General features: G+C 47.2%; 1 protein-coding gene across 1 annotated transcript in view; it reads right to left on the reverse strand.

Annotated features, from left to right (window-relative positions):
* The window catches only part of MYO7B (myosin VIIB), a 103,116-nt gene that overhangs the window by 54,484 nt on the left and 33,496 nt on the right, over positions 1-15,136 (reverse strand). The window contains exons 6-10 of the mRNA XM_036856979.1: positions 8,445-8,566; positions 7,153-7,295; positions 5,122-5,235; positions 2,892-3,045; positions 379-455 (exon numbers count right to left, since the gene is read on the reverse strand). Of these exons, the coding sequence (XP_036712874.1) occupies positions 379-455; positions 2,892-3,045; positions 5,122-5,235; positions 7,153-7,295; positions 8,445-8,566 (610 nt within the window). The remainder of the gene's footprint in view (positions 1-378; positions 456-2,891; positions 3,046-5,121; positions 5,236-7,152; positions 7,296-8,444; positions 8,567-15,136) is intronic.

Here is a 15,136-nt window from a genome sequence, read left to right on the forward strand (position 1 = left end):
GCCCCGGGGACCAGGACACGGGGCAGGGACCTTTTGATGTAAGGACATCAGATTGTGTGAGTGGGGAGAGCCTGGGGTCTGGGTGGGGTGGAAAGTTGAGTAAAGGCCACAGAAGAGCAGGAGGGTCAGGGAAAAGGGAAGAAACACACGTTCGAGCAAAACTGATCATTTCCAGGACTTCGTTAATGGTTAGCTCCATGACCCCACCCTGATTCCCAACCCCAGGGCCTGCAACGCTCCACCAGGGAGCTCAGGGGGTGAGCGGAGAGCCTGGGAGAGGGGTAGGAGCAAGGAACTAGAGCCTGGGAAGGGCTGTCAGCCCAGACCCCCGGGGCTCTTCACGAAAATGGAAGCTGGCGGACATAACAGCCCAGTCACCTCCAGTAACTTTATCACGGTGGGAAAGGCGGGCGTCTCCATCACGTCAGAGGAGTCCAGGTTCTCGAAGACCGCAGCTGCAGAGAGAAGCAATGACCCTGAGAGGCAAATTGGCCTGAAGTGATGGGACAGAGGCCTCAGGAAGGCAGCCCCAGATCCACACTTAGAGACAACCGTCCCCAGGAGGGAAGCACTGCCTCTCCCAGACCCCCTCTGAGAGCCGAGGCCTCCCTGGGGACCTATCAACACCTTAGCTGTAACTACTGTTAACAGGGTATGTCCCCCTCTGCTGAGATCGGGACCCTGACTCAAAGGGGAGTTTGACGTTATTGGAGGGAGAAGGTGCTGGTGGGGCAGGTGGGGTCTCCTGAGGGAGAAAATCAGCCATCAGTCCCCTTCCATCCACTCTGCTGTCCATAGAAACCTAGGCGTGTTCGTTCGTTTGGTCAAACAAGCACGGAGCTGAGTGGAGGAGTGGCTGGAGGCCGGGGCCCAGCTCTGTTGCACGTCTCCTGACCCACCTCCTGGTTCAAGTCCCTCCCCTTTGAGGCCCTCCACCTCAGGGCTGCTGAGCTGGGGGGAGGGAGGAATGCTGTTTCTGTATTTTTTTTTTCTTTTTTAAACTTTAAAAAATTGTAAAATAAAGCATACAGATTTTTTAAAATGCATAAAATCCAAGGGCATGTCATAACGGATAATTATTAAGTCAACAGTGTGTAACGACCACTGAAGCCAAAACCCAGAGTCTCACTAACACCCGCAGCCTCCTACATCCTTTCCTGCTCAGACCAGTTCCTCCACAAGAGGCAGTATTCTCCTGACCTCCATGGAAACCAGTTCCCTATTTTCTCTTTATCTTCTTCCTACCTACGTATGAATCCCTAAACAGCATTTAATTTTACCTGTTTACCTGTGTGTCATCTAACCACCTGCATTCCTTTGTAGCATTTAATCTTACCTGTTTTTAAATTTTGTGTAAGTGTGATCTATAATTGTCTGTATTCTTTCACTTGGCTTCATTTCTTCAATATCACATTTGATTCTCTTCCATGTCCTGAAGCCCCCCTGCTTGTCAGCACCCACGTCTGGTTCATTACATGGTCACCTAGCTACAACTTGCCTGGAGCAGATTTCCTCATATCCTGTGAGACAGTGGTTCAAGTTCATGTTTTCTATATGAATCGCTCTAGAACAGTTTATTGAAAAGTCCATCTTTTCCGCACTGCTCTATGAATTGGTGTCTTTCATTAGGTCTAAAGCCAGCCATAATCTCTTCAAATGTTGTGTATGCCCCATCCTTCTCTTTTCCTTTAGAACTCGAATTAAATGTATACTACATCTTCTCACTGTATCTTCTAGGTCTCCTACTCTCTCTTTTATATTTTCCATCTTTTTATCTCTCCATGCTGTACACACAGTTTCTTCTGACATTTCCTCCTTTTTCACATTATAAAACTGGCCGTTAGGGACTTCCCTGGTGGTGCAGTGGTTAAGAATCTGCCTGCCAATGCAGGGGACACAGGTTTGAGCCCTGGCCCGGGAAGATCCCCACATGCTGTGTAGCAACTAAGCCCGTGCGCCACAACTACTGAGCCCACGTGCCACAACTACTGAAGCCTGCGCGCCTAGAGCCTGTGCTCTGCAACAAGAGAAGCCACCGCAGTGAGAAGCCCGCGCACCACAACAAAGACCCAATGCAGCCAAAAATAAATAAATAAACAATTTAAAATATATATATTAAAAAAAAACTGGCTGTTAAACTCATCCATTGAGTTCATTTTGTTTTGTTTTGTTTTGTTTTTACTTTAGAATTTCTATGTGGTTCCTTTTAAAATCTGTAATGTCACTTTTTTTATAGTTTCCAGTTCCCTGTCTAAATTTTCAGGCTTGGTTTTTTCTTTTCTTGAACAAAGCAAGCATAGCTGCTTTGTGGTCTGTGCTCAGTAATTCCAATCTCTGAAATCTATGTGGCTCTGTTTCTATTGTCTATTATGTCTGCTGATTCTTGCTCATGGTATCTCATTCCCTTGTTCTTGTCTATTTTTGGGGGCATGCTGGATGTTGTGTTTGCAACTGTTTAAAGGAATAATTTGTGACCTAGGTGGATGCTATTTTCTTCCACAGAGGATTGTCAGCCGCTCTGTCAGTCAGGCGCTTGGAGGCACTAACAAGCCAGGACACCTTAATCCCCAGACCAACTGGATGCTTACAAACTGGTTTGTAAGTTCACGCATGGCTTTGCTTACTCTGTATCACCCTTTGGGTTCCCAGCCAAAAGTGGGGGGATGATTGATCAGAGTCTTCACCTTTGGAGGGCCCTAAGCTTTGGCATCTCCCCCCTAACCCCACAAGGCCTCCAAAATCATAGCTAAAATTTTCAATGTACTTTTCCAAGATGCTGTGACTTTGGTGGGTCCTTTGGGTGAGGACCCGCAGGGATTTTTTTCCTCCTCTGTCCCAGTCCCCCCATTCTTCCTCCCCAGGGGGTGTACTCTGGGTGGAAACAGCATTACCCATGAACTCCACATTCCCCAGGTGGAGAATGGCGGCCAGCAGCTTGCTGAGGTCCCAGTTCTCGGAGTCGGAGAACATGAGGATCTTCATGGCTGAGCGGACGTGGGCATAGTTCTTGGCGTCACTGAGCCCCTCACAGGAGATACAGTTCCCCTGCAAGATCGGGCCCATCAGGTTTCTGGGGCCACCCCACACCCTACCTCCTCCACTGTAGGGCCAGCAAGGCAGAGATGCATCAGGGATTCAGCCAAAGGGCCCTGGTAAGTGATACTGCACTGGCTCTGGGTGGATCCCAAGGGGCCACCTGGAGGCCCAAGCTCAAAAAATACACAGAAGGGCTTCCCTGGTGCGCAGTGGTTAAGAATCCACCTGCCAATGCAGGGGGACACGGGTTCGCGCCCTGGTCGGGGAAGATCCCATGTGCCGCAGGGCAGCTAAGCCCGTGAGCCACAACTACTGAGCCCGCGTGCCACAACTACTGAAGCCTGCGCGCCTAGAGCCCGTGCTCTGCAACAAGAGAAGCCACCACAATGAGAAGCCCGCGCACCGCAATGAAGAGTAGCCCCCGCTCGCCGCAACTAGAGAAAGCCCGCACGCAGCAACAAAAACCCAAATCAGCCAAAAATAAATAAATAAATAAATACACAAATATTTTAAAAAAAGAAAAAGAAAATACACAGAGGCGGAACAGTGGTGACACAGACGCAGCGTGCTATGGTAGCCTGACAGCTGTGTGGCCACGGCTAAGTCATTCCGCTTCTCTGAGCCTCTATTTGTCAGCCATCCATGGTAACGCCTGCCTCACCCTCTCGGGGGGAACATCACGGGTTCATTCCTTTAACAAACACTTTCCAAGGCTCACTGTGTGCCAGCCCCTGGGCTATGTGCTGGGAATTCAGAAATGGAGAGACCAGGCCCTGCCCTGGGTGCTGTTGCATCCAGGAGGGGAGGCACAAAGCGAATGGCGGGGTCACAGGCTGTTACAGGCGCTGAGACCAAAGGGGGCTGGACCGGCCTCCTGGGAGCTGGGGAAAGGCTTCCTGGAGGAGGCATCTGAGCGGTCCCACAGGCTGAGCTTCACAGCAGCACAGGGGAGAAACGGCCAGACTGGGCAGTGAGGTGGGAGGCACGGGTGGAAGCCGCAAGGAGCCTGGCGTCGCCGCTGAGGGGGAGAGGTTGGTGGATGGTGGGATGTGGAGGGGCTTGGAAACCTTGCCAAGGAGCCACAAGGAGCCCCTGAAGAGCTGTAATGAGAGACGTGGTCTGTCAGACTTGCTCTGTGGGAGGTCTCGGGCTGGATGATAGATTGGGGTCAAGTCTGAAGAGAGGGGGGGACCCAGGAGGAAGCTAGCACCATGGTCTAGGCAAGAGATGACGGAGGCCTCCAGGCAGAGACCCAGGAGAGAGGGCTTAGGCAGGACACAGGGTCAAGACGTGGGTTCCATTCATTCCCTCAGCGGCAAGGTGAGCCTGATGGCTGCTTGGGCTACACTGTTCGTGCATGGGGACGCAGCGAGCAAGACCCCTGCTCTCCTGGAGCTCAAGTTCTAGCGGCACCTCCGAGGATGGTGAGTGGAATGAAGCGAGGGTTTCAGAGCCTTCTGGCCATAGGGAACGAAGGAAGATGAGGCTTGTGGGGCAGGACCATGGGCTCAGTAGGAAACAGGGAAGCACACGGACAAGGGCAAGCCTCTGATGGCCGCAAAGTGGATGCCAAACACAGAAAGGGTGGCGTGGAGAATGGAAAAGGGGCGTCCTCAGTCCCTGCCCAGGGGCACGACCACAGTTTGGGCTTTTATGAGGCTGTAAACCAAGGGTTGAGCTGGAGCCGGCCCTTCTTCCTTCTTCTTCATTGTTATTGAGAGGCGGGGAGGGGAGAGGAGGGGCAGGGAGAGGAGGGACGGGGTAGGAAGGGGAGGGGGGAGGGGAAGGGAAAGGCGGGGAGGGAAAGGAAGGTTGAACAGAAACCTGCACCGGATCTTCTCCTCTTCCCGGCGCCCCAGGCCACGGGGGCTGAGGCGTGCGGAGGAAGCAGGACGGGAAGGGGCGGGGAGAGGCGGGGCGGGGCGGGGGCAGGGCGAGAAGGGGCGGGGCTAGGAGGGAAGGGGCGGGGCGAGGAGGGAAGGGGAGGGGCGAGGAGGGAACGGGCGGGAGAGGCGGGGCAGGGCAGGGGCAGGGCAGGGCAGGGGCAGGGCGAGAAGGGGAGGGAAGGGGCAGCGCGGGCCTCACCATGGTCAGGTAGTGGTACTCAGAGGGCGTGCCCAGGCCCAGCAGCTGCTTCTCCTCCGCGCTCATCCCCATGAGCATGCAGTAGAAGATGTGGTAGTTCCGCTCCTCCGGGGCCTAGTGGGGAGGGAGTTCCAGGGAGCTTGTAAGCATCTCCCCCGAGGCTGCGGGGCCTCAGGACTGTCTCCTGCCCCCAGCCCTGTCCCAGCTTCCTTCTTTCTCAGCAGGTAGGGCTCCGGCATTGACCTGAGGGATGGCCACGCCCGGTCGCTCCTCCAAGGCCAGCTCATCCTGACTGTTCTGCGCGGAAAGACCACCTTGCCCTTGGAACTCGTCACTCCCCGGGGCTTCCCTGCATACTGACTGCTCCTCGCAGCCCGGAGTCACAGGTGAGGCAGTGTGTCCAGGTTCAGACCCGGGCCCTCTGACTCAGAACCCTGGACTCTTTACAGTCTACGGTGAAGCCTTCCTATTCACCGTGTGACCCCCAGGACCTGACATCCACAGGTTTACCTAGCTGGGCCTCTACATTTTTAAACTTTATTTCACATCCCCATTGTGAAATTCAGACAATGCCAAGTATAGAGTGTTAAAGGGTGAGTTTCTTTCCGCCCCACCTTGCCACTCCTCAAATGACCTCCTCTTCCTCCTCAGAACAGTTTGATGGCCTGTGTTCCTTTCTAGACATCACTAATGTATTTACTTAGAGTATATCTATGAAAAGTTTATTTTTATTTTTTAGGCAAGAACATACTTATTGTTCTTCAGCTTCCTCTTTTTTCATCTAAATGGGTCTCTTAGCCGTCTGTCTACACTGACACAGACACACCTCCCCATCCTTTTAACTTGCCCAGCATTCCACAGTATAGATATGCCAAAACTTTTTCATCTTATCATGGACAGGACTTGTCTCTGACCTGCTTTAGAAGTCTCCTGTCCATCCTGGGGTACCTCTCTGAGGAACAAATTCTCTGAATTCACCAACCTCCATGCGAAGAATTATAAGCTTCTGGAAAGGGCAAACTTTGGAGTCGGAGAGACTACCTTCTACTAGTTCTGTGACCCTGGATCAGTTACTTAACTTACCCGGACTCAGTTTCTTCATCTATACAATGGGAAGAAAGAGACCCATCTCTCATGGTTGTTGTGAAGGTCTAATGAGATAATGCAGGGGAAACACCTGGCGCCAGGTGGGGGTCACTAAAGGTGAGCTTCCTTCTTCAGCTTGCCCAGGTGTCTGTCTGTCCTAACACACAGTGCCAGTCCCTTTGGCGGCACGTCCCCAATCTGAAACATCGTGTGTGTGTGGTGCATGTGCGCTCATGCACACACGTGTTGGGGGTTATAGCATCATAGGAGAGAGCACCCTACCCCCAACAAAGCCGTGTTAACTCAGCCGACGTGGCTGCCACACTTTGGGCCCCTTGTGACCCAGGACTGTCTACTTGATTTGTGGGGCGCAGTGCAGAATGAAAGCATGGGGCTTCTTGCTAAAGACTTATTAAGAATTTCAAGATGGCAACAACAGAGCATCAAACTGAGACCGGGCCCCCGTGAGTACAAGGCTCTGTGTTGACGACACAGGCCACATGCCACCTCATTTCCTGCAGGTGGTCTTTTGGACAGTGTCATCTAGGTCCTCCTGCCAGGGGCCCCAACACACCTGAAGATACATCCACCCCCAGACGGGGACTGGCCTGGCCTCAGAATTAATTCTAGTAGAGGTGAAGAGTAGTAAGCACGAAAGGATGAGGACAACTGTATAGATGGAAAATTCAAAAGAGAACATCCTTGAATAAATCATTTCCTTGAATATTGGGGAAGGACCATCATTATCCAATTCTAAGGGTCCTTGGCCCATCTCGGACCAGGGTTCAATGACAGCAAGCTAAGGCCTATGGGGTCTGGGGCGGAGGAAAGGAGGGGTGAGAGTGATGGAAGGGACCCCTCTTGGAAGCCTCCCCGATCCCCTGACTCCCATCCTGGGGTCGGGGGAGGTTCCCCCAGGACCAGTGCAGCAGGCGGAGGCCTCACCTGCCGGCAGACCCGGGATTTCTCCAGGAGAAATTGCTCGATGCACGCCCCCTCAATCACCCCACTGGGGTTGAAGTAGATGTCGATGTACTTCCCAAAGCGGCTTGAGTTGTCGTTTCGGATCGTCTTGGCATTTCCAAAGGCTGAGGGCCGACAGATGATGCCCATGATGGGAGCAGAGAAGAGAAAATTTACTCTTACTGGGGTCCTCTGGGAAGCCTTCTCAGAGGAGGTGGCCAAGCCCAGACTCGAAGGATGGGTAGGATTACAGTGGACAGTGGTGGCAGCCAAGGGTTTGCTAAGAGGAAGGCAAAGTGCAGCTAAAGGTTCGGAGGTCAGAAAGCATGGGGTGTGCTTCCAGGGAGGGAAATTCGGCTGGACCATAGGATACAGGAGGAAAGCAGTGGAAGATGGATGGAACCGTTAGCAGGGGGTGCCAAGGAGTGCAGAGCCTTGAATGCCAAGCTAAGAAGTTTGGCATTAGTCCCACAGGTGACAGGGGAAGCAGGAAACCTTCTGAGGGAGTGTGGAGGCAGATTTACATTTTAGGAAGATTGCTCAGGCTGTAGGGTGGAGGCTGGGTTCCAGAGGGCAAGCTCGCAGAGAGAGTGGCAAGAGCTGGCACGGGTCAGGGCGCAGATAAGGAGCTTAGACCAGATGGCATTTGGGCTGCAGCACGATCCAAAGTGCACTCCGTAGAGCTGTTTCTGCAAGGTTTTAGGATGTGACTGCATTAGGAAAGATCCTTTGCACACACATCCTCACCTGCACACATAACTGAAAAAAACAGAGGATCTGGCTACTCTTACTAGCATAATGCATTTGGGATCCTTCCTTGTATCAATAATCCATTCCCAGCATTTCCCAAATTGATTTCATCTTGGAGCCCTTTTTATTTTATTTTTTAGTCTTTGGCTGCATTGCGCGACATGTGGGATCTTAGTTCCCTGACAAGGGATCGAACCCGCATCCCCTGCAGTACGAGTGCAGAGTCCTAACTACTGGACCGCCAGGGAAGTCCCTTGGAGCCCTTTTTAAAAGGAATACTTGTTAAGGTTCCATGGAAATCACACCTGTGAAAGTTCAGCAGATCATCGGTCTTTCTTCTCTGTGCTTCCCGGAAGCCCCCATGCTACCATCCACCCCATCCTTGCCTTTCGTATCCTGAGGAATCCTGAGAAGTCGCTGAAAGTGTAAGGCTTATCCTGCCCTTCCCCACAGGCACCCCCTGGCAGGAAGGTGCCAGCCCACAGGTCCTGGAAAGGAGGCTGGTCCCGTGGGTGACTGCATACCTTCCAGGATGGGGTTGGCCTCCAGGACCTGCTGCTCAATCCACGAATGCTGGCTGCTGATGGTGGCCAGGAACTGCAGGATGAGCTTGGTGGTCTCTGTTTTCCCTGCTCCAGACTCGCCACTGCAAAGAGGGTATGCAGGAACGTCAGTCAATAGAACAACTATTTTTCAACACCTCTCAACTCTCCTGCAAACCCATCACAGGCCCGCTTTCTGGGCCAGTCTGAACAAGGATGCTTTCTCCCTGTGCAGAAATCCCACTGCGTTCTCCCTGACGTCCCCCGCCTACTTTGTGTTAGTTTATTAGTGTGTTCATCTTTCCTGCTCGACTCTGTGGGTATGGTTGTATGTGGTTCTTTCCAGGGTCACTGGCACAGTGTTCAGTAACTACATGAATGAATAAGACCAGGTGATGCAATGCCCTGATATAACGTTCTCTCTGTGAGCAGTGAGGTCATGCTGGCCAGAGGGGGAACTGCATCAGCCTTTCGGGAAAGCAGTCTGGCATAGGTATCAAAACCCTTCAGAATTATACCGCCATTAGTCTAAGGAAAGAATCCTAAAATCAGAAAAAGCCTTCTCCACAAAGCTTCCTGCTCATTAAAGTGTTATTTATTTATCATTGCAACTGTGGAACATGGGAAGCAACAAAAATGGGGGAAATTAGTTGTGGTCCATCCAGTCAGAGAACATTGTGCAGCCACTTAATCCCGGTCTGCACAGAGCCTGCAGTCACATGAGCAATGCTTACCAGTTAAGTGAAGTGGTAAATGTAGGTAGTATTCAGTAAAATTTTAACCAAGTGGGTAGAGGAAGCTTTTTCTTCCAAAAATGTCTAGCAATATTTTTGCTGAGAATATTTTTCTGAAATTTTCTAAAATTTTCATAGTGAATATATATATTAATTTCATAATGGTAAAATATGAAAACCAGTTTTTAAAATTACTTAGGGCAGTGCAGTGGCCAAGATAGTGCTATAGAAGGACCTTGAGGACCCTGAGCTTGACTCCTGTCCCCAAATTACAGCTATTTATTTGTTTAAAAGATTTATTCATTATTTATTTATTTATTTATTTTTGGCTGTGTTGGGTCTTAGCTGCGGCACACGGGATCTTCATCGAGGCATGCGGGATCTTTCTTTGTGGCGCACGGGCTTCTCTCTAGTTGTGGCGGGCAGATTTTCTCTCTCTAGTTGTGGTGCTTGAGCTCCAGGGCACGTGGGCTCTGTAGTTTGTGGCACGTGGGCTCTCTAGTTGAGGCGCGTGAGCTCAGTAGTTGTGGTGTGCGGGCTTAGTTGCTCCGCAGCATGTGGGATCTTAGTTCCCTGACCAAGGATCGAACCCACGTCCCCTGCATTGTAAGGCGGATTATTTACCACTGGACCACCAGGGAAGTCCCCCCAAATTACAACTATTTACAGAGAAATTATTGATGACGAAAACTGGAAGACTAGAGGGAAAGAAATTCTTTAACTAAATACATAAAGAAGGAATCACAGCACAGGGAACTCGACTCAATATTCTGTGATAACCTACATGAGAAAAGAATCTGAAAAAGAATGAATATATGTGTATGTATAACTGAATCACTTTGCTGTACACCTGAAACTAACGCAACATTGTAAATCAACTCTACTCTAATAAAATTAAAAAGACAAAAACCCCAAAACAACAACAACAACAAAACAAAACAAACAAAAAATATTTGCTTAATTGTCTCGGGACTAAATGTTAAATGGAATTATGTTTAAAGAATAAAATACATTTAGTTCACAGTTAAATTATATCAACTCAAAACAAACAAACAAACAAAAAAAAACCAGACCAACAACAACAAAGAAGGAACCACAATGAGATGGTAGGAGGGGCAGAGATGCAATATAGTCAAGACCCATACCCCCGGGTAGGTAACCCACGAGTGGAAGAATAATTACAATTATAGAGGTTCTCCCCAAGGAGCGACCCACACTGGGCTCCTGAACCAGGAAGACAAAGCCCCAAAATGTTTGCCTTTGAAGGCCCGTGGGACCTACTTTTTTTTTTTAATTAAAAAAAAATTTTTTTTTAACATCTTTGTTGGAGTATAATTGCTTTACAATGGTGTGTTAGTTTCTGCTTTATAACAAAGTGAATCAGTTATCGTGGGACCTACTTTAAGAAGAGCCAGAGAGCTGTGGGGGATAGAGACTCCACTCCTAAAGGGCGCACACAGAACCTCACACTGCTTGCCTGGGGCAGAAGCGGTGATTTGAAAGGAGGCTGGGTCAGACCTGCTGATCTTGGAGAGTCTCCTGAAGGCAAGGGGCAACTGCAGCTCCCCCTGGGAACACGGACACTGGTGGCAGCCATTTGGGGAGCTTGTTGACCAAGTGGACACGGGGGCTGGTGGGTGCCATTGTGGAATCCTCCCTCTAGCTCATTTGTGTCAAGACCTCAACAGCCTATTGCTGCCAGTGCTGGGACATTTCAGGCCAAGCAACTGCTAGATGGGGACACAGCCCCACCCACCAGCAGGAGGCTGTCTTAAGACCCCCAGACAGCTGCCGTAGGACCTGGCTCTGTCCACCAGAGGACCTGGAACCCAGCCTCACCTACCAGCGAGCTGGCAGTAGCCTCAGGAACCCCTGGGACCAGCCCACACGCACCAACAGGCCAACACCAACCTTGGAAATCCCCGGGCCCTGCCTACCAGCAGGTTGACACCAGCTCTGAGACACCTTGGGAACCCAGTTCTGTCCCCAGTGAGCCAGCAATAGCCCCAGGACACCCTGAGATCCAGCCCCACTCACCAACAGGCCGAAGCCAGGTTTGGGACATCCCAGACCCTGCAGCTAGCCATGTCAGGAACTGGCCACACCCATCAGCTAGATACACTAGACGGAAACAGCAGTAGATCAGATGATACAGAGACACGGATCAGCAAGCTGGAAGACAGAGTAGTGGAAATCACTGATGCTCAACAGGAAAAAGAGTGAAAAGAAATGAGGGCAGTTTAATCTGGGACAACATCAAGCATATTAACGTTCACATTACAAGGGTCCCAGAAGGAGAAGAGAGAGAGAAAGGGGAAGAGAACATATTTGAAGGCGTAATAGCTGAAAATTTCCCTAATCTGGGAAAGGAAACAGACATCCAGGTCCAAGAAGCACTAAGAGACCCAAGCAGGATCAACCAGTGAGGACCACACCAAGACACACTGTAATTAAAATGATAATGGGATGAGAAAATATTAAAAATAGCAAGGGAAAAGCAACAAGTAACATACAAGGGAACTCCCATAAGGCTATCAGCTGACTTTTCAGCAGAAACTCCTCAGGCCAGAGGGAGAGGCACAATATATTTGAAGTGATGAAAGGGAAAACATACAACCAAAAATACTCTACCCAGCAAGGCTCTCATTCAGATTTGATGGAGAGATCAAAAGCTTTACAGACAAGCAAAAGCTAAAGGAATTCTGCACCACCAAACCAGCTTTAAAACAAATGTTAAAGGGAGTTCTAAGCAAAAAAGAAAAGGCCACTACTAGAAACATGAAAATCATGAAAAGAAAAAAGCTCATAGGTAAAGGTAAATATACAGTTAAGGTAGTAAGTCAACCACATACAAAGCTAGTAGGAGGGTTAAAAGACAAAAGGAGTTAAGATCGCCTAAATCCACAATAAGTAGTCAAGGGATATACAGAACAAAAGGATATAAAATATGATGTGGAAAATAGTAAATGGGTGGGGGGAGTAAAAATGCAGGGTTGTTAAAATACGTTTTAGCTTATGAGATCAGCAACTTAAAATAATCATGTATATATATGTATGTATATATGTATGATTATTATATATCATGTATATGTATGATTATATACATGATTATATGTATGATATATGACATACATATCTACATAGCAATATATAAACCTCACAGAAATCACAAACCAAAAATCTATAATAGATACACACAGAGAAAAATAAAGGAATCCAAACATAACACTAAAGATAGTCATGAAATCACAAGGGAAGAGAACAAAAAAAGAAGAAAGGAACAAAAAGAACTACAAAACAACCCGAAGACAATTAGCAAAATGACAATAAGTACATACCTATTAACAATTACTTTAAATGTAAAGGGACTAAATGATATATATAATGGAATATTACTCAGCCATAAAAAAGAATGAAATCTTACCATTTGCTACAACATGAATGGACCTAGAGGGTATTATGCTAATTGAAATAAGTCAGACAGAGAAAGACAAATACTGTATGATTTCTGGTGGAATCTAAAAAACACAACAAATGAACAAACAGAATAAAACATAAACAAAGTTATAGATACAGAGGACAAGCAGGGGGTTGCCTGAGGGTCAGGGGTGGGGGGAGGAAAGACATAGGTGAGAGAGATTAAGAGGTACAAATTTCCAGTCACAAAATAAATGAGTCACAGATATGAAATGCACAGTGTGGGGAATATAGTCAATAACTAAATAATATCTTTGTGGTGACATATTGTAACTAGACTTGTTGTGATCATTTTGAAGTGTATAGGAAAAAAATCACTAGGTTGTGTAACAAGAACAAATGTAGTGTGGTAGGTCAATTATACTTTAGAAACAAACATACAAACAAAATCATAGAAAAAGAGATCAGATTTGTGGTTACCTGAAGTGGGGGGTGGGAGGAGGGGGAATTGGATGAAGGCGGTCAAAAGGTGCAAACTTCCAGTTATAAGATAAATAAGTACTAAGAATGTGATGTACAACGTGATAAATGTAATTAACACTGTCATACATCACATATGAAAGTTGTTAAGAGAGTAGATCCTAAGAGTTCTCATCACAGGAAAAAATTTTTTTCTGTTTCTTTAATTTTGTATCTATATGAGATGAGGGATGTTCACTAAACTTATTGTGATAATCATTCCATGATGTATGTAAGTCAAATCATTAGGTTGTACACCTTAAACTTATACAGTGCTGTATGTCAATTATATCTCAATAAAACTGGAAGAAAAAAAAAGCATTAATATCTACCATAAAATACTAATCAGAAAAAATAGCCAAAACACACACCATGCACACACAGTTTGGAAAGAACAGATATATCAGAAAAAAATACCCAAAATATTACTACAAAATATACCAAGGTAAAAAAGCATTAATAGAAAAAATAGGACATTACATAATAAAAGAAACCATTCCCAGGATATCAATAGCACAAATTTGTATGCACCTAATAACACAGCCTCCAAATATACAAAGCCAACTCTGTGGAAACTAAAAGGAGATTTTAATATATTTCTGTCAGAAATCTGAAGATCAAGCAGATAGAAAAAAGCATTAGTGAGCTTAAACTAATAATTATAGACTCTTGAGCTAACAGAGAACATATAAATGTTTTGAAGCTCACATAAAATGTTTACACATTTGACTAATAGGTCTGTAAAAGCAGCATATTCCAGAGTCAATGACATACAGAACATATTAATCACGATTCAATTAAATTAGAAATCAACGACTAAAATGTGGAAACATTTTTATGTTTAGAAATTAAAGGTGCTCTTCTAAAAGACAATGAATTAAAGAAGAAACCATAACAAAAGACAATGAATTAAAGAGGAAACCATAACAAAACCATACATGTTTTAAACTTTAACAGTAAAATAATTATCAATCAATCAATATAAAGATAAAAATTACTTAGGGGGTTTGATTAAGTTAAAAAATATACTTATGTCTGGCACATAGCACACACTCAGGATTGCAGTAATGATTTTTTTTTTTTTGATGTGGACCATTTTTTAAAGTCTTTATTGAATTTGTTACAATATTGCTTCTGTTTTATGTTTTTGTTTTTTGGCTGCAAGGTATGTGGGATCTTAGCTCCCTGGCCGGCGACTGAACCCGCACCCCCTGCATTGGAAGGCGACATCTTAACCACTGGATCGGCAGGGAAGTCCCTAAGTGTTACCTTTTATGAATTATTTTTAATTATAGAAAATGTCAAACGTAACAACTGGAGGCAGAATTATGCAATATGTTGCTAATAAAAGTATGGCCCATAGGCCAGCAGCACCTGCCGCCTGGTTGGAAATGCAGACTCCCAGGCTCCCCCAGCTCTGCGCAACCAGAATCTGCATTTTCACGAGATTCCCAGGGGACTCCTGCACTTTACAGTTTGCTTAATGAACTTCCACAGTCCCATTCCCAGCTGCAACTCCTGACCAGTTTTGTTGCACTTCCTGTACTATTTTGAAGCAAACCTCAGACAAATACGGTTTCCTCTGAAAATATTAATTTTTTAAAAAAGTTTTGATCCAAATGTCCCTGATCACTATGCCAGGGAAGTCAGTCAGGAGAACACCCCTGCATGTAGAGATGACTCCGAAGGAAGGGGGCTCAGGTGCCTCTCTCGCGCCCCGGGGAGGCAGTTTGACTCAAGTGGTGCTCATGCAAACAGCCACCCGGGTGCTCTGCGCATTTCTGCAGGGACTGCTGTCCTGGGGGTGAGGCTTCCTGGCCAGGACATCACTCTGTCTTCTTTTCCCAGAGCCCTGGGTTTAAATTCCCTGTTTAACAGCTGTGTGTCTCTAGGAAAGAATGTCAACCTCTCTGGTGGGAGGTTTCCCCAGCAGTAAAACAGGAATAGGAGTATCTACTACAGAGAGTTGCTGACAACGTGAAACATGATAACCTAAGCTGTAGG

The sequence above is a fragment of the Balaenoptera musculus genome, chromosome 7, assembly GCF_009873245.2.
Source record: "Balaenoptera musculus isolate JJ_BM4_2016_0621 chromosome 7, mBalMus1.pri.v3, whole genome shotgun sequence".
Lineage (NCBI taxonomy): Eukaryota > Metazoa > Chordata > Mammalia > Artiodactyla > Balaenopteridae > Balaenoptera > Balaenoptera musculus.